This window comes from Papaver somniferum, chromosome 10 (genome assembly GCF_003573695.1).
Source record: "Papaver somniferum cultivar HN1 chromosome 10, ASM357369v1, whole genome shotgun sequence".
Lineage (NCBI taxonomy): Eukaryota > Viridiplantae > Streptophyta > Magnoliopsida > Ranunculales > Papaveraceae > Papaver > Papaver somniferum.
The window spans coordinates 126681348-126705585 of NC_039367.1; the positions used below are offsets into that span (position 1 = coordinate 126681348).

Genomic DNA, 24238 nt, shown 5'->3' on the forward strand with positions numbered 1-24238 from the left:
TCACATATTTTTCTGATTGGTTGATTATTTAACTGATGGCCCATTACTCTCCATGTTTAGAATTACGACCCTCGTTACATAACTCCCTAAATTAAATCAAGGGTAGAGATTGAAATGTGAAATACACACTCGTTAAAGAGTGTGCACAAATTCGCTTAATAAGACCTCCACATAGGATGACCCTGACCCTTTGCATTAGAGATGCTCTGAGAGTTTTGTTTTCTTATGACACATGGGATCGATCCCATTGGTTGCCTCAAACAACCGGTTATCTAATAAATATTTTTTTAATTTAATTTGATTTAAATCTTAAAAAGGAAAGAGAATACTTATCGTATCAATTAGTTACCTTAAAGTAAGGACTTTTAAAATAGGTAGAATTCTTGTAAAAGGAGAAGGGGATGGAAAATACGGGGAAGAAGAAGGGAGAAATTATCATTATTATGTCTGTAGAATACAATGATTAAGCCTCTATTTATATAGATAGAAGACTTAGTGTCCAACATATGTAAACCCTAATCTTAGACACGAAGGGCATCTTAGTAAATAAACTTGGTTTATAACACTCCCACTGATGACCATTGTGGCTAAGTCATTACAAATATACCAGGAAAACTCAAAAGAGAAAAACTTGAAATTGCATAAGCATGTAAAGACTCGAAACAGTTTGGACACGCAAATGTTGCCTCATTAAAACCTTGACAAGGAAATCCAGTGGGACAAAACCTTGACGAAGGAAAAAGAGTACAACGCGATAAAGTCCAGTGAATGCACCTTAATTTGATGATGGCGCTCCCGTTGATAATACTTCGGTCAAATCTTGGCATGCAAATCTTTGAGTCGAGACTTTCCAATTTTGAAGAACGGATTTCTTGAATGCAGAAGAGGATTGTGCTTTCACGAAAATGTCGGATAGTTGATGAAGTCTTCATTTGTGTTGCACAAGCAGTAATGCCTTCGATAATACTTTTGGGAGTCTACATTCTCCATCAACACATTGAGAACTTGTGTCATGGATTGCTAGCTTCCCGAGATGATCTTATGTGGATCGGATGATATCCAAATTACTAAGGGCTTGTTATGTTGATTTAGCCTAACAAAATGACATAGTTAATGGTGGGAATCCACCAAATAACAGAAATTATACAACTCCCCCTTGGATGACCACCATGTTGAATAAATTGCCTCTCTAAAACCTTTCCAGTAAAACCCAATGGGGAAAAATTTGGACGAAGGAAAAAGAGCACAAATATCAACCTTTTGAAAGAAAATTAAACGTCAACAAGATGTTGCCTCGTTAAAACCTTGTCAGGAAAACCACATGGGATAAAACCTGAAACGAAGGAAAATGAGTACAACTTTTGACGTAAATATGTATGCTAACCCAACTATATGGGTTTTACAAAAGACAAGCATCAAAATAATAACTCTAGTCTATCTCAAAGAAGAGTTTAAGCTAGCATAATTCTAACTGCATATTTAAGAAAGAAAAATAATAAATAAATAAAATTTATGCTGCTAAAGTGTGGATTTTTGTGTTTTTAAGGACTCCTCAAGAGACCTATAAAGTTGACATCATCAATCAACTAATCCGGATTTTTGGTTTTGTACAAATTTTTTAAAAACACATTAAGGATTGCTAAGCCTGACATAATCAAGTCAGGTGGTTGCCTGAATATAATTTGAATATTCCAAGGATCACAAATTTGAATTTGTTCCCCGACCACATACGAGTCTTACAAGGACTACCACGCCAAATGTGTCATATAAGAAGAACTTTTATTGAACCAATCCTAGGGTATGAGCAAAAAGAAAAACCCTCAAATCGTTTATACAACGAACTTATTTCTCCTATAACGCATTATGACTACACCAACCTGTAAGTAATAGGCTTGGCAATTTTAAGGTGTTAAGTCTTGGATCCAAAATTGCGCAAAACGAGAAATTATAAGAATCCAATCTAATTTGGATTGTATGGCAAAACAATCACATATGTCGATATTCCCCTGCAGAGGTTGGGGTTCACAACCACCATCATTTATTATTTCAAAAGATAATATAAATTAATATTCGACAAATTTATAGCTTATTACGATCCAACATAATTCCCAAATGTATGCATACTTTGAAAAATTCAAAATTTACTGGTACCAGCGCCCACGGGCGTTACAATCTCTTATTATTCAAATGAAGAGATACGAAGTATGATATTATGACAGACTCTATCAGAGCACTATCTACCTTATACTAAAATGCTACATGCTTGCTAGAAGTGATTGGATTTTACTTTTCAAACGACATAATAAGCTTATGGAAAAGCTAACTGAGACATTTTTACGCCTATTATTTAATGGCAGCATTTATAGATTTGATTTACTGGGAGAGAAATTGATATAACTTTTAAAGTTAATTAACACCAGCATTTGATAGTGTATATAATCTCCCCTGATTACGGTGGTAATAGTTGCATCTCATATACGAAATCAAGTTTCGTAAAGTATTATCCGATTAATTCGAGGACATATACTTTAAAATAATTTCTGAATTTTAACAATACCAGGTTGAACAGTAGATACTGACTCCAAGAATCATTAAAAATTATTCGAAAAATGTAATCCACTTGAAATACAAATTGAACAAAGCATGAATTTTATTCGTTATAACCAAAAAGATATAAAATATGCAAATAAATCTCAAAATAATTCCATGACCTCAACGACATAAGATTGTAGACACCTTATTTTTCAAAAGAAATTAAATTCAAGATCAATATAGCCACTATAAGGACTAATAATATTAACAAGCCGAGTGCGCACCCATTGATATTTTATGTCCTACCGTATTCCAACATAATGTTAATTAACGGTCTCAGTTTTGGAGATTAGCATAAGGAAGAAAAAAATACTAATAATAAAAAAATTGCTCAATATCCCTTAGGAATGTAGCAATTTGGTGTTTGCATTGTGAATACCATAATAGCCAATCTCATCTTTTTAGGATCCATAAAGAAATTTAATTCCAATTGGTTTAAATGATTCTTTTGAGAAAAATAAATAAATCATTATTGTATTCTGTTGGAACAATTGTTGAAAATAGCCTGCAAAACAATCATAAACCAAACAAATAAAAAAATGTTATGGCTGAGTCACGACCAGGTCGCTCTCTTTAAGACGTTTCGCGGCTTTGCCCAAAATTGTGCAAGCAGTTCTTCCATTTTCGCGTCGCCTCCAGGATAAAACAGCCGAGTAAATCTCTTTCACAATCACTCTTGCACTTTGAGAGTATGTGATACTTGTACACTTCTATTCTTGCTCAAAATCAAACTTCTAGAAAACAAGTGATGATCACACACTAGTTTTCTTTCTCTCAAAAATTAATTTTTTAAACTCAAGTGACATAAAAGAAAAACTCTCTTGTTTTCCTACCAAAATCCGATTTCTGTACTCAATAATTTCAATAATTAATGACTCTTAATTATCACAAAATTAACACCATTAACTTCCCTAAATAAAATGGTCAAGGGATTAATAACAAAATAAATTTATTTAATGAAAATAATTATGACTATTAAAAACAATTTTGGTAAATGGAAATAAATTTGTTTTAAAGAATATATTTCCAACAATCCCCCACTTATAATTTTAAAACATTGAGCAAAATCTATATAGTGATGTGCATAAGTAAATGTGTCTTTCGATTTTGAACCTTTACATAGTGTTAGACCCTCGAAAAATCTGACCATAGAGTAAACGTAAGTCTTTGAACTCTAGGAGATAAGAGGATTGTCTAACACACACAAAAATATATTAGTGTAAAATCTAAAGCCAACACATTACGGCCCTGTGTTTGAATCCCGATTTAATAAATGATCTAGAGAACTACCCATATTCTCATAGAAAGCGGCCACACTTTCACATCCATATAGGTGAGTCTATCAAACGGTCCGGATACGATGGGAAAGGGGCGCATATACAGAGTACGAGGCCCCTTCTATCTAGCTGACACGTCCTTGACAGTAACCAACTTTCAGCTACTTATTTGTTTCCCAATACGATTCAAATATTATTTGTTTTACTTACTGATTTGCCCCTCAAATTAGTCAAACCGTATCTATTCCCCTGATTTCTCTAGAAATATATTCTTTCCTTTCTTGACTCGACTAAATTAAGATGTTCCTGTTTTTTCTTAATTTTATTCGAACATATTTTATGGGTTTGTAAGGATTATGAAAACGGAAAAGATAACGATGTACAGGCAATTGCTTCTTCCACTAGTAATGCATTCATTTGGAACTGCAACAATGTCACTACAAAAATATAAATGAAATTACTCGTTGCACTGACTTAATAAAATTAGACTAGCAATTCAAAAGTTTCTATTTCTTTTATTCATCACCGGAATCAAATTAGAATTAGGTTTGAAAAGTATTAACTCATATGAGAATGGCAACAACGAATACTATAACATATATGAAATGTTTCAGCAAGTTTATCAAACAACAAACGAGAAACAACAAAGCTAAAAAATAATTTCTGGCTGCGCACAATCGCAAATTGAACGAGACATAAATAAGAATAAAAACTTGGCATTCTTTCTTGCTTGTCCATATTATTTCCCACGTACCTGAAATATTACGAAAACAAGAAAAAATTCAAAGCTAGGCAAAACCAGGCAGACAAATATGGTTAAAGAAAGCAGGGTTTCCTTTTGCATACGCCTAAAATAATTTAAAGCAACTTGTGCATCCCCTTCTTTATAAATCTCTCTACGTCTTTTTGAAAATAATTCTTGCAATCAGTTTGAGTGAAATTCAACTGGTCTGAACCATGATGATCTGCGCTCATAATTGCAAATGTTTGTGTCGGTCCACATCCTCCAGAATGAAGTGAATCCATGTATGCAGCTTGTTGTGGTAATATACGACGTTGAGACCTTAAAAGATGGGCTTCAGGGACATCAACTAGTTCGTGATTGTGTTCATCATCAAATTTTGTTACAACTAACAAACCACCTTGCGCAATACATTGTATACGAGCCATGCATCCGGTACGTAAAATTGGTCGATCCTTCTGAGGTGTTCCTCTTTCGTGTCTCGCTCTGAATCCTTTCGTTTGAGCAAAGAATTACTCTTTTCCGAATTTGACCATTACTTGATCGCTTGACATGACCCTTGCGAACACTAAAGCCCTTCTTTCTGGCATACTCATTGTAAAATTCAGAAAACTTATCGTCTGATTCAAATGTCATTCCAAGTTTTGGCACATCATCACTTGGATCACTAATTGTATAATCCTCATCAGGTACTAAATTTTCGTCATCTTCATCACTACTATCACTATTGTCTTTATTTGATTCTGACTCTTAAAAATCCATTATCATTAGGATGCAAATCGTCTTGATCAAAGTCTTCAGTTTGCATGAAATTAAGATCCCACAAACCAGTGTCACCATTACTCTTCATAGGATCCTAAATAAATGAAAACACAACCGTAAGCACATTAAACAAGCATGAAAAGCACAATTTCTAGACAAGAAAAGCACAAGTGCGCAATATATTCATTAAATAAGAATTCTTCTTCCTCTAACCTCCCTGTATAACCACGATTCCACCCAAAGCACATTAAACACACAAATAAGGGAAATGAAGTAAATCAATGACTTACCTCTTCTGAATAAGCTTAGGTTTGTTTCTGGAAGAAGAAAATGGTATCCCACGTCGTCTGTTTCAGTAATCTAGATTAAGGAGGAACTGTCTAGGATGAACTGTCTAGAGAAAAACTCTCTAATAAACTCTCTAATAAACATAATATTAATTAGACAATAACGAGTTTAGATATATATGAGAAAGTAATCTGTTAAACAGTATTTTGAAGATTTCGTTTTTTATGGTATGTCAAGGTAAATCGGTAATAGGATATAGGGAAGTTAAAAATAAAAGAGGCCATGCCGAAATTAGCTGAAAGTTGGTTTTTGTCAAGGACGTGTCAGCTAGATAGTAGGGGCCTCATATTCTGAATATGCGCCCCATTCCCATCGTAGCCGGACCGCTATCAAGAGTACTCTTGTAGCTAAATATCCCACTCTAAATATAGATATAGACATCATTAAGAGTTTTAGAAACAAAAACTCAACCTTAACTCGCTTCAGGATATCATGTGTGGGATGAATTCTCAAAAGCATGATTCTGTGTCTACATATTATCCGTGACTTAGTCCCATTTGAACCTACATTTTGGGATTTGCATTCATAGGTAGGGATTACCTTTTGAACCTACTTCTGGGATCTTGAGTTATAGGTTGGGTGTGAATCACGAACAACTATGTCCATATCATTTGTGAATCGTTATTCCCTTTGAACCTATTTCTAGATGGGTATCCATCACAAATGACTCAATTCTTAATGGGCATCAACATCATCCCATAAGATGTATTCACACCTTCTTATTAATCCTTTCGTCAAAGGATCAACGATAACTCTTTTCGGACCATATATATAATCCATTCTCATATCATAAAAAATGCTTTCTGTCACCTTATATGTCGACTCTACCGTTGTAATTAACGGTTCTCAACTCTTGCAATATCCGCGGTACTATCGCATTGGATTAATATGTTTGTTCTTCCTCTATCTAGTAGAGGACTGAATCACTCCATCCCTTGGAGGATTCATTTGAGAGGATATCTCAATCATTATCGGAATAATATCCTTAAAGGATTGCGGTAAACATTTTTAGATAGTGTATTTCTAGGTTTAAGGTTGTTTTCAGACACCTCATAACCTTCTTAATGTTTTACTAATTATCCATACATGAATTATTAGTAAATATGCATATATGTAACCCCCACTACAGAAGTAATATACGTATAGTCCATCACGTAGCAAGAATGAAATGAGTGAAAACTAGTTCATAAAGACAATATTTTTTATTTCTTTACAAATCTTTTTCAATGTAGTAGAATAGATCCGAAAGAAATGTTTCAATTCAAAATTTACACTATCTTCATCCAAGTATTTCATGTCAAATAGTGAACTAAGCATGTTCCCAGTTTCATTAACATCGTATGAGTTAGAATACAAATTCAGCGAATCACTTATGCATATGTAGCAAACAATCTTATGCGTTTATCGCATCAGTTAATTTTGAAACCATTTGATTCAATTGCTTCAAAGCTTGTTTCAAGATAAATAATGACTTATCAAATTTATATGCATTTGATTTTTATGGGAACTATGAAGTTTTTATTTTCATGTTTGGTTTACATAGAATCATCATTTAATTCATTCAATATATATTTTTTTTACATATGATATACAACAAATCACGCATCGTAGAAAAAATATCACCAATCAAAAATGTAAATCCAACGACATGAAGCAAGTATCAAAATTAATTACCCTTTCTCTATTTGTCAAACTAAAACATTTCGTTCTTAAAACCTTTTTCCAAAGATTAAAATTATGAGGAGCTAAGTATCTCAACAAGGTAATAATTATGACTAAAATTATTTTTAGTCTTACTTCTTACATATCCATTCTTAATGATCTTGTGATCTCCATTTCTAGCTATCTCTTTAATCTAAGTTTAGTGTTCAAACTTACATAGGGTAAAGAACCCCCACTGTTTTTCGGCTCAAAAGGAAATTTCAAATTAACACCAAAATATCTAAAATTGAGAAGTTATTTATGCAAATTACATTTCTACCCACGTTCATTCAAAAATTTCTATAGACTTTGTTAGACGTCGGATTTCGGTGTTTAATACCAATTCAAAAACAATAAAGTTTTCTTATTCATAAAAAAAATAGAAATAATATTTCTCTAAATTCAAATTTGACGTGCTATGCGTTCTTGCTCCTAACTAATAAAGTAATGATCCAATTTCAAAATCATTTTGGCACAATACAATGGACGAACAAATAAACATTTTTCATGTAGACATCATTGCCCAATTCATTACTAAAAATATCATTTTTGGTCACCAAGTTAGACTACGTGAAATACTAAAAATATCTTATAAAATTCTCAAACATTTTATTTCATCTGATGCTTTTAAAAACTAGCAAGATTAAGAGTCTGCATGGTTTGGTGTGTTGGGTAATATTTGATACATGTCACTTAAAAAATCCATAGAAATTTTAGAGGAAAACACAACATGCTCATACTCATTACTAACTCCAAAATTTCATAAAAGCAAGATAAAATCACATATTTCAAGCACTCCAACGCTTCAGTCATATCATATAAATAATACAATATTTGGTTCAAACATTCCATTGATAACATTTCTATTGTAGTGTGTAATGATCAAGTTCAACAAAATTTTTAATCTCAATCTCGTTAAAAACAAGATAGGCGGAAACTAGATTCTTTGTCATTTTGGTGGTGTGAACATCTTTAACAAGATAGTTCTACCCGAAGCAAACTTTTGAGACCATACCAATACCAAGAATCCTAGAGATGTGAGTATAACTCAACACCACTTTCTTTCAAATGATTCGGTTCAACTTTTGAACCATAACCTATCAAAACAAATATGGTGTAAAACACCAATATATACCGCCTCTCACCGTATCCACTATTCACATTAACTTAGTTTGAAAAGCATTGTTAACAATATTTGATATTCTTGCAATGTCGTATAATGCAAACATATCAAATAGCTTCATAATTAAAATTATGTTCATTTCTTGGTGAGAGTTGGTGTTCATATTTGTTTTGACTAGGTTTCTTATTATTTTGGTTTTGGTTTGGTGTCAAATTCTATCTCATAAGTTCCAAACTTGTATGTGTCACTCATATATTGTCATAAACAATAATTCTTAATATCTAGTTTCCATACAATTCATTCTAAGATTGAACAATCAATTTATTTCAATCTAGAATGCAATTATTTGATCACCACAATAACTACAAATAGTTCGTCAAACATACCTCATTTGCTTTGAAAGCTCAATTGGTTATAAACCATTGTCCACTCTTTCCACACCAACAAACAAATCAGCAAAACCATTGCTCCATACATCGATTAATCTCCAATATTTGCTCACAACTTTTCTTTCATTGGAAAATAAGAACTTGCTCAAGTAAGTGAATTCTCACTTATCGTTTTTTCAGCACTAGTTTCTCGTTTGATCTCAATGGCAGAAGAAAACGTCTTAAAATTGTTGGAACAATTGCTGAAAATAGCCTGCAAAACAATCATAAACCAAACAAATAAAAAATGTTATGGCTGAGTCACGACCAGGTCGTGCTCTTTAAGACGTTTCGCAGCTCTGCTCAAGATTGTGCAAGCAGTTCTTCCATGTTGCGTCGCCTCCAGGATAAAACAACCAAGTAAATCTCTTTCACAATCACTCTTGCACTTTGAGAGTATGTGATACTTGTACACTTCTATTCTTGCTCAAAATCAAACTTCTAGAAAACAAGTGATGATCACACACTAGTTTTCTTTCTCTCAAAAATTAATTTTCTAAATTAAAGTGACATAAAAGAAAAACTCTCTTGTTTTCCTACCAAAATCTGATTTTTGTACTCAATAATTTCAATAATTAATGACTCTTAATTATCACAAAATTAACACCATTAACTTCCCTAAATAAAACGGTCAAGGGATTAATAACAAAATAAATTTCTTTAATGAAAATAATTATGACTATTAAAAACAATTTTGGTAAATAGAAATAAATTTGTTTTAAAGAATATATTTCCAACATATTCTTTGTAGAGAAAAATCTACCTTTTGGTTGATAATGATTTATTTAAAGGAATAGAAATCAGTAATCAAAATTGGCTAACATTTCTTAGAATGCCAATTTTACATCTCGTTGAAGAGGATTGATGAGAAAAACCGATATCAATTGGTTTGTACAATTAACGAAATTGTATCGACAAATAAAGGATATTGTCTCTTTCATCACTGCATATGGAAAATCCATCTTATGTTTGACTATAGTTTCTTGTAAATAAATGGAAACTAAAATTAAAAATCGCATGATCTAAATCCAACGGATAAAGATACCAAATCTAATAGGCCGTAGGTTTTTCAACCATGCACGTGATTCATGACCGTAAAGGTAGTCAAATTATGACAACGCCAATATATGGTGATTACAATTTCATTAAGGTAATAGAAACCGTAAACCATATTGTGATGAATTTTTTATTTTCTCTCTACGGAAAAGAATAAGAGAAGAAAAGAGATCAAACTTTTTACTAAAAAGATCACCCATATCCTTAATTATGGCTTAGACCATATCCTTTTAGGATTAAGCAATGGATTTCCAGTACCCCAAACACTGAGAGTGACCACAATCTGGTTGTTGGTGCAAGGAAAATATAAATTCATTGTAGGAAAATAATCCAAGATGCTCACATCATATCGGCAAAAGTGTAAAAAATATGCCAGTGACGGTAGCAACCGATCTTATTCGTCACATCTTTCTAAGGGAGTCGGAGAGTGGGGAAAGAATAAGGGATAATTGGTGTTTGGTACTCACGTTTTGGCCAACACTAGGTTTTTGTCTAACATTTATCTAACGTTAGGCTTGATATCTGGACTGGACGTTGACTACATTTGACTAAGTTAAATGATTAGAAATTATTAATTAAATTAAAAACAAAAAATTATAAATAAAATAAATGAAATTAAAAGATGATTTTACTATTATATCCTTCTACCTAACATTAAGTTGATTATTTCATTTCTCAACCTTTCGTACGACCACCACCAGCTTCAAAGAAAAAAAACCACCATCTCTGTCTCTTTTTCTTCCGATCACAACCAAAGTATCATCCTTCCCCGTCTCTTTCTTCCCATCGTTAATTTACTGATGAACACAAATATTTATCCATTCCAATTTCAGATTTTTCATTCTCTAAAGTCCTTTTCTTTAATTTAGTAATTTGGGGGTTTCCAATTAGTGAAATTTGGGGGTTTGTTTAATTCAGAAATTAGAATTTCCATCTAGTGAAATTGGGGGTTTGATTCAATCGGTAATTGGTGTTTTGTTTGATTCAGAAATTTCGGTATTTTTTTATTTAGAAAACTAGGGTTTTGTTGTTAAGATAAAGGGAAAAGCCATGAGTTCTGCTAGTGGTTGATGTCATTGAGTTTTGAAATTAAATGATTTAGTAAAGGATCGATTGTTTGCTGGATTTAACGATGTCTTTAGGGAAGCTGATGATACGGAAAGCAATGGACGAAGAGAAGAATCTGGTGCTCTCTGTTGAAGTGGGTAATATGGATTTGGAGATGAAGTGATGATGAGCATTAAGGGTACTGGTTTTCAACTGGGTACTAAAACTTGCAGAGGTGTAATTTCTAGAAGGAGTTCTTCTGTTTGCTAGTTAGATTAGAAGAAATGAAGCAATAAAATTAAAAGGAAGTTTTAGATTCCTCATATGATGAGGAAAATTATGTATGAGACGGATAAGTTTGTTAAGATTTCGGTTTTGGCTGTGGTGAAAAATCAGGGAGAAGGAATTGGAATTATTGTCGAAGAACTTGGAGAAGATATGCTGCTAATATCTATTTCATGGGGGGTTGTTTATGAAGTTCATATTTTAAAGGAAATTGAGATGTTGAGATTATTAGTCCCACACACATTGTCTAGGTTTCTAAGATCATGCGGTTTATAATCCTTTGGGCCTCCACTCATTGCCAATTGGTTTTGAGTAGGGATGTCAATGGGTACCCATTACCCGGACCCGGTATATTTGGGTCCGGTTTCGGGTCCTAAAGTTGGACCCATTAGCTATTTAGGACCCGGCGGGTAATTACCCGATTGGACCCGAATTTAAACGGGTCCAAACGGGTAATACCTGTTGGGTATCCGCGGGTATCGGGTACCCGTTTATTCATTCTTTTATTCATGTTTTTAGCAAAATTACAAGTATTTTTGCTAGTTTTAGCTTTGATATTTTACTCATTTAAATTTTTTCTCTTACATTTAACCTTTATTTAGTACATTAATAAGAAATAATAATAAATTTTTATAAAAATTACTTAAATCCAAGCCAAAAAGAGAAATATATTAAGTTTTTGAGGTTTTTTAAATAGTTTTAATAAGACCCAATGGGTACCCGGAACCGACAGGTACCCGGGTATTTAAACGGGTCCGGTTCTGAGTCCACAAGTTTAGGAACCGGACCCGGAACCGTTAGGAACCGGACCCGACCATTATAAGTAGGGTCCGGGTCTAGTGATACCCGGGAGGACCCGGACCCGTTGACACCCCTAGTTTTGAGTTGGATGCCCGTAATCTAACATGGTATCAGAGCATGCTATTTGTGTCGAGTCAAATGACCGCACCTTTACTCCACGTTACCCGATTTATTGTTCCACGTGTTAGACCCAACGAGGCTACACGTGAGGGGCGTGTTGAGATTATTAGTCCCACATTGTCTGGGTTTCTAAGATCCTACGGTTTATAATCCTTTGGGCCTCTCCATTCATTGCCAATTGGTTTTGAGTTGGATGCCCGTAATCTAACATGAAAAGAATATAGCGTATTGGGTACTAAGTGATTCAATATTGTGGTGTTTGTTGTGAATAATTTGAAGCTGTAAAGTTCAATTGAATGAATGATATACCCCTGGTTTGCTTTGTATTTGAATTTGCAGGGAGATGTAGAGTGTAGAAGATGATTCATTGACTGACAACAACACCACCAGGTATTGGCACATAAGCTGTTCGAGAAATGGTCTGAATGAGCAAGGGTGGTACAAGACTGATGTTTTTTTTAAAGAATTTGGTATCAAGCCCTAATGAACAAATGTTAGACCAAAGTCTAATGTTGGTCTAAACCTGAATACCAAACTCTAATTATCCAAAAAAATAAATGGCCGATCCTTATTGGTAAATCAATACCATTGGTCCATGATCATTCAACAGATGCAGTATAAAAGGAAAAGCATCATCAACTTAACAATCGCATTGGAACTAAAAACAAAAACAACGAATTAAATAATCTATAATGAATGCTTTGTTGCAGGTTTTAACAAACCGATGAAGAGTGTGGATATGTCTTGACCCGTGTGCTAAACGTCCACCTCCAAAGTTAATTGCACATCAAAGTTTTGTTGATCCCGCAGAGGCAAGTACGGACACACAGACATAAACCAAAAATCTATATTATAAGGAAGAAAGCTGTCTGTCTCTGGGTCAACTGAGACCATTGATTTCGACCATCCTACGACAGCGATTAATTGTTGGGTGTTTGACTCAAAGTCAAACATGGCCATTGATCTTTTTGCATCCAATTCTTTTCAACGGTCGAGATTATGCCGGGTCCAACCAAAGCTAACACTAAACCTAGCCACTCAATGTAAATACGGTTTAGCGGCCAGGGACCTTTAAACTGTTGACCGCCACAGCGTCCTCTCGGTCATTATATAAGCCATCAGCGTAATCCATATCTTCTTCTTCAGGGATATTTTATATTTATAATTGTTGAAGGGAAGAAAAATAAGAAATGTATGGTTCAAATTGGTCACTGACATAGAACAGAGAAGCAATTGCACTAACCGATATCTGGGAATAATGCCGCATAATTGCTCTACCAAAGCATAACAAAACGAGATGTTCAGCTCATATATATAATAGGTGTTTCAAGATCGAAAATAAAACCCTATAAAAATTCTAAATATCATGATTATGGCGAAGAAGATGGCGAACTTTAGAAGCCATAAGAAGATATCGACTGAAAGACCAAACCCATATATTACTGTAGAATAAAAGGCTTCTTAAACAACTCAACGTATCAAGAGTTGAAACATTATCAAACATCACACTAAAGTTGCCACCATTTTCATCCTTTAAGATTGCATACTTTTACCACCATTTTCCTTTGGTTTTTAGTCTTTTTCTAAATTAAATATGCCTCTCTAACTCTCTAATTTTATAAAGCGTCTCTCCACACTCCACAAAAATAAGAAATGATGTGAAAGTCCCGGAGGAAACTTCGGCTGCATGATCAATTCATAGTGGTGATTCCTTCACCATTGACACCATACACAAAACATAAGCACACGACACAAGAAATGTAACTTTTTCTTTTTTTTTGAAGCAAAATGCAACTAAATTGATTTTGATTACGTATAATATAAAGAGCTAAAACCTGGAGCTCAGCCAATATAGTAGTCAATTGACTAATATATCTTAAAAAACAAAACAAATATCTCCTAAAATCATGAAATATAAGCCTAAGTAAGTTAAAATAAAATAACATTGTTGATGAATTAGAATAATCGAAGAGCACCTGTTTAACATCGATAGATTTTGGGTATATTGACTCTGAGCCATTGCTAATAGTTCCAACTATGAGAAATAGAAAGCCTCATTCCTACTGGCATAGAAAAATTAATAATAACAGATTAAATTCAATGAACTTGACAAATTAGATATAGCTGCTGACATGTATTGAGAAAACAAAATTTGAATTTCAAGGGTTAAGAAAATGAAAAGATTTGAGACTCGATAAAATTTGAGAAGAGAATGAGAGAGATGATAAAAATGATGTAGGAGAAGAGATTGAAATATATTTGTAAAGCTATAAAGATATGCCTTGACTTAACTATGGCGGAACATTAGTTATCGAGATCTCATCGCTTTGGGTGTAAAAATTGTCCCAAGTTTTTAGGACAAACCTCTCAGTAAAGCTTCAAGCGAATGAAGACAATCAAGAAATTCTGTTTACACCCAGCAACTTTAGCCTAAACATTTCAATAAATTGGATTGGAGTCGATTTGGTGTGTTCTCTGCCGGTTGGATCGGCTGCTATTGGGGTTCTTTTTTAAATAAATGGTATAAGGTAATTAAGCCCTAAGTGGATTGTTTTATTTGGATTAAAGATATATTTTTATAATTTGAATTGTAAACTCTGTTTGTTGAAGAGATTGAGCCCCGGCCGTAGGCCAGGTGATACCTAGTTAGTATATATGTACGTATATAGTTGAAAGATCATTATACAAACATATCAAGCGATTTGTAAAACAAATACAACTAAAATAAATTTGTTAGAAAAAATAGTAAACATGAACATAACTTCTTATAGCACCCATTTTCGGATTATGTTTTAAAAAAAATCCAAAGCTCGATGTAGAACGACGTGCATGATAACGTCTTGTAAAAGGAGAAGGAGACAGAAAATAGGGGAAGAAGAAGGGAGAAATTCTCATTATTATGTCTGTAGAATACAATGTTTAAGCCTCTATTTATATAGATAGAAGACTTGGTGTCCAAGATATGTAAACCTAAACTCAGACACGAAGGGCATCTTCGTAAATAAACTTGGTTTATAACAAGAATGATATTTTAGTGATTTCATAAAACAAAACACACCAAGGAAATCAATACTATAAAAGACTACGAAGTTTTCTTAAAACTTGTCGTGTAATAGAAAATAGATTGCTTGTCCATGATAATTATCATGGAACGATATATTGTGTCAGTTCCATCGCCACGCTATATACACCGATCTGATAAAGAGTTCTACCGTATATGAAAAAACAATAAAGTTGTTATTCAATAATTGGATAGTTCTTATAGAGTTAATGATGCCTATTTAAGGCAACAACAATATGTGTACAGAAATAATACAAGCACACAAGTGCTTCACACAGACACAAGTCAAGTCAACTAATGTTGACTTGACACACACATTTACACAGTCTAACACACCCCCTCAAACTGTTATTACCAGACACAGGATAACAGTTTGAATCATAAAGAACAAGAAATGAAAAACACTACTACTAAAAAGCAAAACTGTTGAAGAAGTTTGTAATCTGATTGCTGAAGAAGTTTATAATATGACTGTAGCAACATTCGTACAAAACTGATTTTCTGTATGAGTTTTGAAATGCAGAAAACATTTGGAAGCATCAGATTTCAGTTCCATTGGATATATCTAATGAAACCTACTATAATCATCAACAAACAGAATATAATATCTATAACCTTTAAGAGATGGAATTGTAGGCCCCCATACATCACAATGCACTAAAGCCAAAGGTTTTTGCTCATGAGAGTTGGACAACTGAAAAGGAAGATTTTTACTCTTGGCAAGTTGACATGGATGACACAAAGTAGAAGGCAGTGCAGAATTCAAAAAATTTGTTGCAGAGTTAAGTTTTTGCAGAATTAGATTAGATGGATGACCTAATCTAGCATGCCACACATGAGAAGGAGCAGATAAAGTTGCTGATAATGAAAAATGATTAGTTAGAATATGAGGAATGGGATACAAATTATTGACTACTTTTCCATAAGCAAGAAGAACATCAGAGTATATGTCCCTACTTTCATACCCATCTGGATAAAACTTGAAATAACAAGAATTATCTTTAGTAAATTTTGCAACTGACAACAAATTATGTCGCATATCAGGAACTAGCAAAACTTTATTCAATCTAAAACTGGTGGCAGACGTATTAACATATGAATTACCAACTGAAGTTATGATTAGAGACTTACCATTGCCAACTTGAACATGATCGTTGCCCTTGTAAGAAGAAGAATTATGAAGTAAATTTGCATCCCCAGTCATGTGTGCAGTAGCACCAGAATCAGAAATCCAATGAGTTGCATAAGAAGTAGAAGGAGCATCATAATCATGTTGAGCTGAAGTGCTGGCTTCATTAAAAGATGTAAAGGCATGTTGAGTAGAATTGTGCTGAGCCTCATTAGCAGGATTAGTAAAAGTCGGAGGGTGATAGCGAAAATAACACCTGCTATCATAATGTCCTTTCTTTCGACAAATCTGACAATCAACACATGAAAAATCTCTTCTACTTCCAGTACCATTACCCTGTCCAGATGTACTACCTTGACCAGGATTACTCTTTGAATGAAAAACATTGTTAGGCTTGAAATTTCCATACCCATTATTCTTTGGCTTGCCTCTACCATGACCAGAAAAATTATTTCCACCATTCCCATTTTTACCATAAAGGGTTGTAGGATGCTGATCAAAAATAGTACTAGAATCTTGATGTTGCTCAATAATCCATTGCTCATGATTCAATAGCCTTGGTTTTAATTCTGCAAAGGTGAATGGTGTTTCCCTGTTTTGTGCAGCTACCACAAATGTATCAAATTCTCTGCCTAAGCCGTGTAACACATACATTACCAAATCTGAATCACTCATCTTTTCTCCAATGGCAGCTAAAGAATCAGCTATTGTTTTAATGTTTTGCAAGTAAACCAAGATTGTAAGATTGCCTTTCTTAATATTATGCAACTGATTCTTAAGCATACTTTTTCTAGCCATTAATTGACTTCGAAAAGTAATTTCAAGATATGCCCAAATTTCCATAGCAGTAGATAAACCTAATACATCTCCAGAGACAGAATATATAAACGTAGCTTTCATACAACTAGTAACAAAACAATCAATTTTCCTCCAAATAACCCATTGAGGGTTAAGAGTTAAAACTCCATCAACTTCCACATTCTTAATAGCTTCAACAATATCACCATTAACATAACCGAATAAATCAGTAGAAACAAGAATTGATTCCATTTGATCTCGCCATAAAAGAAAATTATTTTGACCTAATTTTGCAGAGACAAAATTGGAAATATTTGTGAAAGGGAATGTAAAGTTACTTGAATTAGTACCAATCATAGCAGCGGAATTTGAAGTAGAAGCCATGTTTTTGCGTCTTCTGTAAACAATCGTGGATGTCATGAACCAGATCTAGAATTCTTGGAAAATCTTGAATAATTTCTTGATGAATGTTTGACCTAGAAAAGGTTGTTGTAAACAATCTGACGATTTTGAATGAAAAAAGGTATTGAGAAAAAGATGTTGAGATTCGAATGTTGCTGCAAAGGTTATTAAGAAAAATTTTGAGCAGAAAAAAAGTTTTAGAAAAATTTATTCTCAGGATCGTCTGATACCATGAAAAACAATAAAGTTGTTATTCAATAATTGGATAGTTCTTACAGAGTTAATGATGCCTATTTAAGGCAACAATAATATGTGTACAAAAATAATACAAGCACACAAGTGCTTCACACAGACACAAGTCAAGTCAACTAATGTTGACTTGACACACACATTTACACTGTCTAACAGTATATTTGATTTGATTTCACCGTAAAGTGCTAGCTTTATCCACACAACACACAAACAAGACTATAAAATCAATCAAAGCAACAAAGGTATAAAAGCAACCAAAAAAGTAAAGGTCCATGGATATGTGGTAGAAACTGATCATTCTGCTTAACAATCAGGGTCAGAAATTGATTCAAAACAATCAGGGGTAGAACCTTAGAAATTGATGATCCTTGCACGTTTATCTATTTCCTGTTTTGCAAATCCTATAACTAAGGTAACAGATATATTCTCTTACCTTTTTAAGATATAAATCAAATTAAAACAAAAAGAAAACACAGATTTGTTAATTAGATAACAGTGTGTTTGAAACAGCCAATAGAAATGGTTTGTTACGTGCACCCTGTTAAAAGGAGTGTGCCCAAAATTGGACTTGATTGTAGACTCTCATTTAAAGAAAATTCATCTCTAACAGGTCCTATAAAATAGGATGGGTGTCAAAATAAAGACGAAGGTCTTAGAGAAAGTCTTATATAGACTTTCAGAATGACATTTTTGTCATCTTTTTAACCTGGCGTTTTTAGGGGCCACTCAAAAGGATTTAGGGGCCAACAATAAAACAAAAAAGGTCACCCAAAGGGAAAATGTAGCCAGCCCTTATCTCGCGTAATTCGTAATGGAGAAATTACCCTTATATATTCGGAGGATATGATAACATTGTTACCCTCCGAATGCAATCGGAAGCCAAAATCGTTCCCATACTTCCGATTGTAGTCGGTGCAGTATTAGAATGATTTGTGTTTCATTTTTTCCATTTCTTTTTAATTTTTGAGTTGTTAGAGTTATAGAGAAGAAGGTGAAGGAAAAAAAGAGAAAACCCATTTTATCACTACAAAAATGGATGGATACGAAGAAGAAGGTGAGAATCATGACGAAGAACAAAATGTTGAGGGTTCACGACCGTTTAGAGAAGACGATTTGGGGTATATGTTGAATGATCCAAAATTTTGTGGAGAGGAAAACATAGACGACCCTTTCATGGAAGAAAATGGAGAATCGCATGATATTGAAGCTAACGATGCATGTAAAACACATGTATTGTGTTAAGAAACTCAAATACTCGATTTGCATGCGTTTGTGTGCTTTTGTAAACAAGAAAAACCGATTATTGCATGCATTGAATGCCATGAACTACCCAGATTCGGTAGATAATTTCTAGATTAAACTTACGAATATAACACACTGAGTACCAAATATGTATATTCGGTAGTTACAAGATACTAGTTTACTGCCGAATATGAGAAAAACCCCAAACTGGTTTTCCATAAATATCTACATTCGGTAGTTATGTAGAGTTATTTACCTCCCAATGGCCCCAAAAACGAATTCCTCAGAAAATTTCAAAACTCAGTATTTTTATCCTTTACAATCGGTAATAGTTTAACATTATTTGACTGCCGAATATAACAGTGGCCTCAAAATAAAATTTCCGAAAACTTGAAAATCGGATGTTTATCGATTAAAGTTATCTCCCGGTTATTTATATTTTTTGGCTGTTTTACTATATATTTTAGCTTCCGATTATATCATTTTTTGCACTCAGTAAACTGTGTACATTCATTTGCATAAATCGGGTGTTTTGGGTAACCGATAGGATTTCGAATATAAAGTATTCGGAAGTTTGACTTATTTAATTACCTCCGAATATATCATTTTTTTCACTCAGTAAACTGTGTACATTCATTTGCATAGATCGGGTGTTTTGGGTAACCGATAGGATTCCGAATATAGAATATTCGGAAGTTTGACTTATTTAATAACCTCCGATTATTGTATAATAATTTGTTGCTTTCATATGCAGGCCGTTGAAGAGTTTGTTGATGACTTCTATTTGAGGCCCGACACTTCCCTATACTATGCAAACGATTTGGTATACTCATTACTACTTTTTTATTTTTTTCAAAATTTATATGTTAAATGGTTATGCTTATTAGGTTTGTTTTGTTTTATGCACGTTTAGACATTTGGAAGTAAGAAGGAGGCAAAGGAATGTCTTATGAACAAGGCAAAAGATAACATGTGCGTGGTAGTTCAAAATAATCATGTTAGTGACACTCGATTTGAAATGATTTGTGAGCGAGGTGGGACGCGAAAGAGTCACGAGGGAAAGAATAGTAAGTACATACGGAAGACGAATAGGAAATACCGAAGCAATACCAAGAAGATAGGATGCCCATTTAAGATTGTTTTCTATAAGCCCGATGGTATTAAAGGTAAAGAGTATAAAATGTATAAAGTTGATAACGGTTGTCACAACCATGATGATCCGTTGGATTTAATTGGACATGTAATGGTTGCCAAGTTAAAACCACATCAAATGCAGACGGTGAGGTCTATGCGGATCCAAAAAGCGAGTGCGATCTTAAGTAAAATAAAGGCGGACGATCCCGACAACTTGTCTTCTTTGTCTACAATTAAGTCGGCCCTAGATACGATCAAAAGGACTGATTGGGATGGTAGAACGGTCATGCAACAATCGGAGTGGTTAGCGGAGATACACGTCTACACCTTGAGAAGGGAAGAAAAGGATGGTATAGTGGTTCGTATTTTCTTGGCACATCCCGAAATGATCCAGGCTCAATGCTTTCATCAAATTTTGTTGATAGATGCTACTTATAAGACAAACAAGTATAACATGCCGTTGTTGAACATTGCTTTCCATACTTCGGACAAAAACACGTTTACGATTGCATGGGGTTTAATGGATCATGAGAACAATGTGAGTTTCATTTGGATGTTGGAGACGTTGAGGTCCATTTATAACGGTGATAATTTTTCAAGGGTTATTGTAACGGATAACGATCAATCCTTAATGCATGCAATAGCGGTAGTGTTTCCGGAAGCCCAAAACTTGCAATGTACGTGGCACATTCAATGCAATCTCAAAACCAATTTCCATCATCATTTCCAAGCTAAAAGACCAAGGAAGGGTACCAAGAGGTCAAAGGAAGAGGATGAGCGCATTAGTAAATTAACCTTGGAAGAACGTAAGGAAGAGGATAGGCTATTTGAAGAAAAGTGGAAGGAGGATGGAATAATTTGGAAAATGTTCATGAAAGCATGGGACAAAATCGTTTGGTCGATGACCGAGGAAATTTACGAATGTAACTTGAAGAAATTTGAGGATGAATACAGCACGGAATACCCAAAACCGGTTGAGTATTGTAAAACACAATGGTTAACGATTAAGGAGAGGTTTGTGTTTGCATGGACATATGAATATCGTAACTTCAAGAACGAGGCGACAAGCATTGCGGAGGGGTATCATGGTCGACTAAAGAAAATACTAATTGGTAGTCAAAATGGAGTTGTGTCGATCCAAGAAGCAATCCATGAATTCACCAATCGTGATCTCGTAAAGATTAGGAAATGTATGCAATTTAGTGTACACCAATTCCCGATGGAACATATTAAGGAAAAATTGCTTCTAAGGGGAGTTGTTCATAAAGTTTCAAGATGGGCAATAAATCGCATGATGAAACAATTGAAGTTATATAAAACTTATGATGACGAGAATACGGTTTGTGTTTGCAAGGATATGATAGGTATTGGACTCCCATGTCGTCATAAGTTGGGTAGGTATGTTGAAGTGATTGACATCGATGATATTCACCCATTTTGGAAGCAATTAAATTTCACTCCGAACACCCCGGTAGTTGATGGTCCGTCTTTCTTCGAGTCGGAATTGTATGCACGAATAGCCGAGCGTTACGCTACATCAAACGGCACCAAAAAGCAAATATTGATGCATAATTTGGAGGAAGCCATTCACCCTTGTTTAAGGGAGGTTGATGAACCTATTAAGCAAAAGAACACCGGTAGGCCGAACACCGAAGTGTCGAGGACCATCCAAAGAAAAGAGTTGAAGGAGTATTTGTCTAATAAAAGAATATTGTCTAGGCACGAGTGTTCGGAAGCCGAATTTGAAGATGAGCCGGAACCTAAGAAAAGAGGTTGTCCAAGAAATGATCAAAGTGGACCAACCACCCGACAAGTAAGGCCAAAGATCTCTACAGAGCCTTCTCAAGTAAGTCAACCCAATGTTTTCGAAGAAGTTGTTGAGCAAATGAACGCCTCGCAACAAACCCAACCAATAGAAATTCTTACTATAAAAGAGGACAAAGGTACTCTTCATTGCCCTAGAGATCTTAATGGAAGACCAAATCGATCCACATATACAATATACAAAGAGTATTTGGAAAAACTCCCTCCACTTATCATTCCATTTGTTTTGTCGACCGACGAGGTTGATGGGGATGGAAATTGTGGGTTTCACGTTGCTACGGAACAAATGAGTTACTTTAGAGAGGAGGATATCGAAGATGTCACCCAATGCCAATATTTAAGAAATAAGATGGCGGTACAACTAGTGAAGGACAAGGGTTTTTATATGGAGATGATGAGGCGAGGAGATAGATACGACAAAGAACAAGAGTTCAAAGACTTAGTTGCGCGTGTGAAGTGTCGAAAGGGATTGAAGACAATCGGATCCAAGTATTGGATGACAATGCCTAAATTTGGATATCTCCTAGCGGACGTTTTGAATTGCGTGGTACATTTCTTCGTTCCTCCTATGTATGGACTTAGCATGACGTTTGCACCCACAAGAACGGCTTGCGACGAGTCGGTTAAAGATAGAAGAATCGTAATGGCATTGTGAATGAAATGCATTTTATCGGTTTAAGAGTAAAGAAAGATTGTCCGTTACCTCCGTTGAGTAAGTGGCACGATTACTTCCCGATGAACCATTGCAAGGATTGGGTGAAACATATGAGTCCAACATGGTTGATTGGGATCGTGTTATGGACAACAACTTTCCCGCTGAGTTACTCGAATTGATCCCCTCGGATGATGACGATGTTTGATCATTTTTTTCGAGGCACGATTATAATTTTTTTTGAACTATGTATCGGAACAACAGTATTATAACACTTCAATACGATTAATCATATTCGGGAATTCCATATTTTATCAACCGCCGATTAATATTAAAATTTGACTTTACAGCACTCAAACATCACATGTTATTCTTTTTCCCAGTCCGAGATGCAACAATCAACGCGGCTTCGAAATGTAGAAACGACTCTCCTCTCCACTTGGAATAAGCATCTTGTGCTGCAAACCTGTCGTCTCTGTGCCTAGCAAGAATACGGTTGTACTCGGTGCACAATTTTATAACATGGTGCACCCTTGAAGAAACATGGGATGGTTCATAATTGTGGCGTGGCTTCTTGTACTTACCAACAAAAGGATCCAATGAAACGTTAATCCAAAAATATACGATCGTCCTGCTGTTCTTTGGGTAGATCTTTCACAATGTAATAATTTTTTATCCATTCGGTCTCTTCCTCAACTTGTTTTAATCTTTCTCTATGATGGAATTGTTCTTGACCTCGCTTCTTAGCCTTGATTTCCTCTTCCTCCTCCTCCGTTGCCACTAACGATGGTTTAATTTTTTGGGTTGTTTGTTCCTTTTTTGTATTTCTTCTTCCCTTGCTGCAATTGATGTAGTTGTTCGCTTGCATCTTCGAAGTATGTTGTCGATTGATGATGGACTTGCCATTGAAAAGGTTTTTCATTCAGATTTGTTACTCAATAATAACTGAGAGGGGTTACCCTCCTTATATAGATTAGAGTTCCAACGGATCTAATTTTTGAAAATATGGCCGTTGAGGTTTCTGAAAATATGGCCGTTGAGGTTTCATATCATTGGTGCACTACAATCGGTTGTTAACGATACACGTATTACCTCCGAATAAGACATTCGGTGGAAAACTTAAATTCTTATCTACCGATTAAGTTGGTATTTCTAACACGACTATTATTCGGAGGATAATTGTTTTGTAAAGTTCCGAATGTACGATGGCCCAAAAATCAGAATTTGGGAAAAACTTATACTTTTCAAATTTTGAAATTGAAATAATCGGAAGTATAATTAGTTACCCAAACTTCCGAATATGGGCTGTCTAACATTCTATATTGGCCCTTGGAACCACCTAGAGCCAAGGCGTGGTTTGTTTTGAACTTGCTATATTCGGAGGATAATTGTTTTGTAAAGTTCCGAATGTACGATGGCCCAAAAATCAGAATTTGGGAAAAACTTATACTTTTCAAATTTT

General features: G+C 34.5%; 1 protein-coding gene across 3 annotated transcripts; it reads right to left on the minus strand.

Annotated features, from left to right (window-relative positions):
- Positions 1-15522: 15522 nt before the first annotated feature.
- LOC113316800 lies at positions 15523-17844 on the minus strand. Of its 3 annotated transcripts, none has more exons than XM_026564952.1 (2): positions 16475-17844; positions 15523-16322 (listed from the first exon to the last, which is right to left on the minus strand). In XM_026564952.1, exons 1-2 carry the CDS (start codon positions 17688-17690, stop codon positions 16303-16305), a joined length of 1236 nt encoding a protein of 411 aa, XP_026420737.1. In that variant the 5' UTR covers positions 17691-17844; the 3' UTR covers positions 15523-16302. The 3 variants fall into 3 exon arrangements, with proteins under 3 accessions (XP_026420737.1, XP_026420738.1, XP_026420736.1); XM_026564953.1 differs by having other exon boundaries at positions 15525-16037; XM_026564951.1 differs by having other exon boundaries at positions 15529-15844.
- Positions 17845-24238: the final 6394 nt, after the last annotated feature.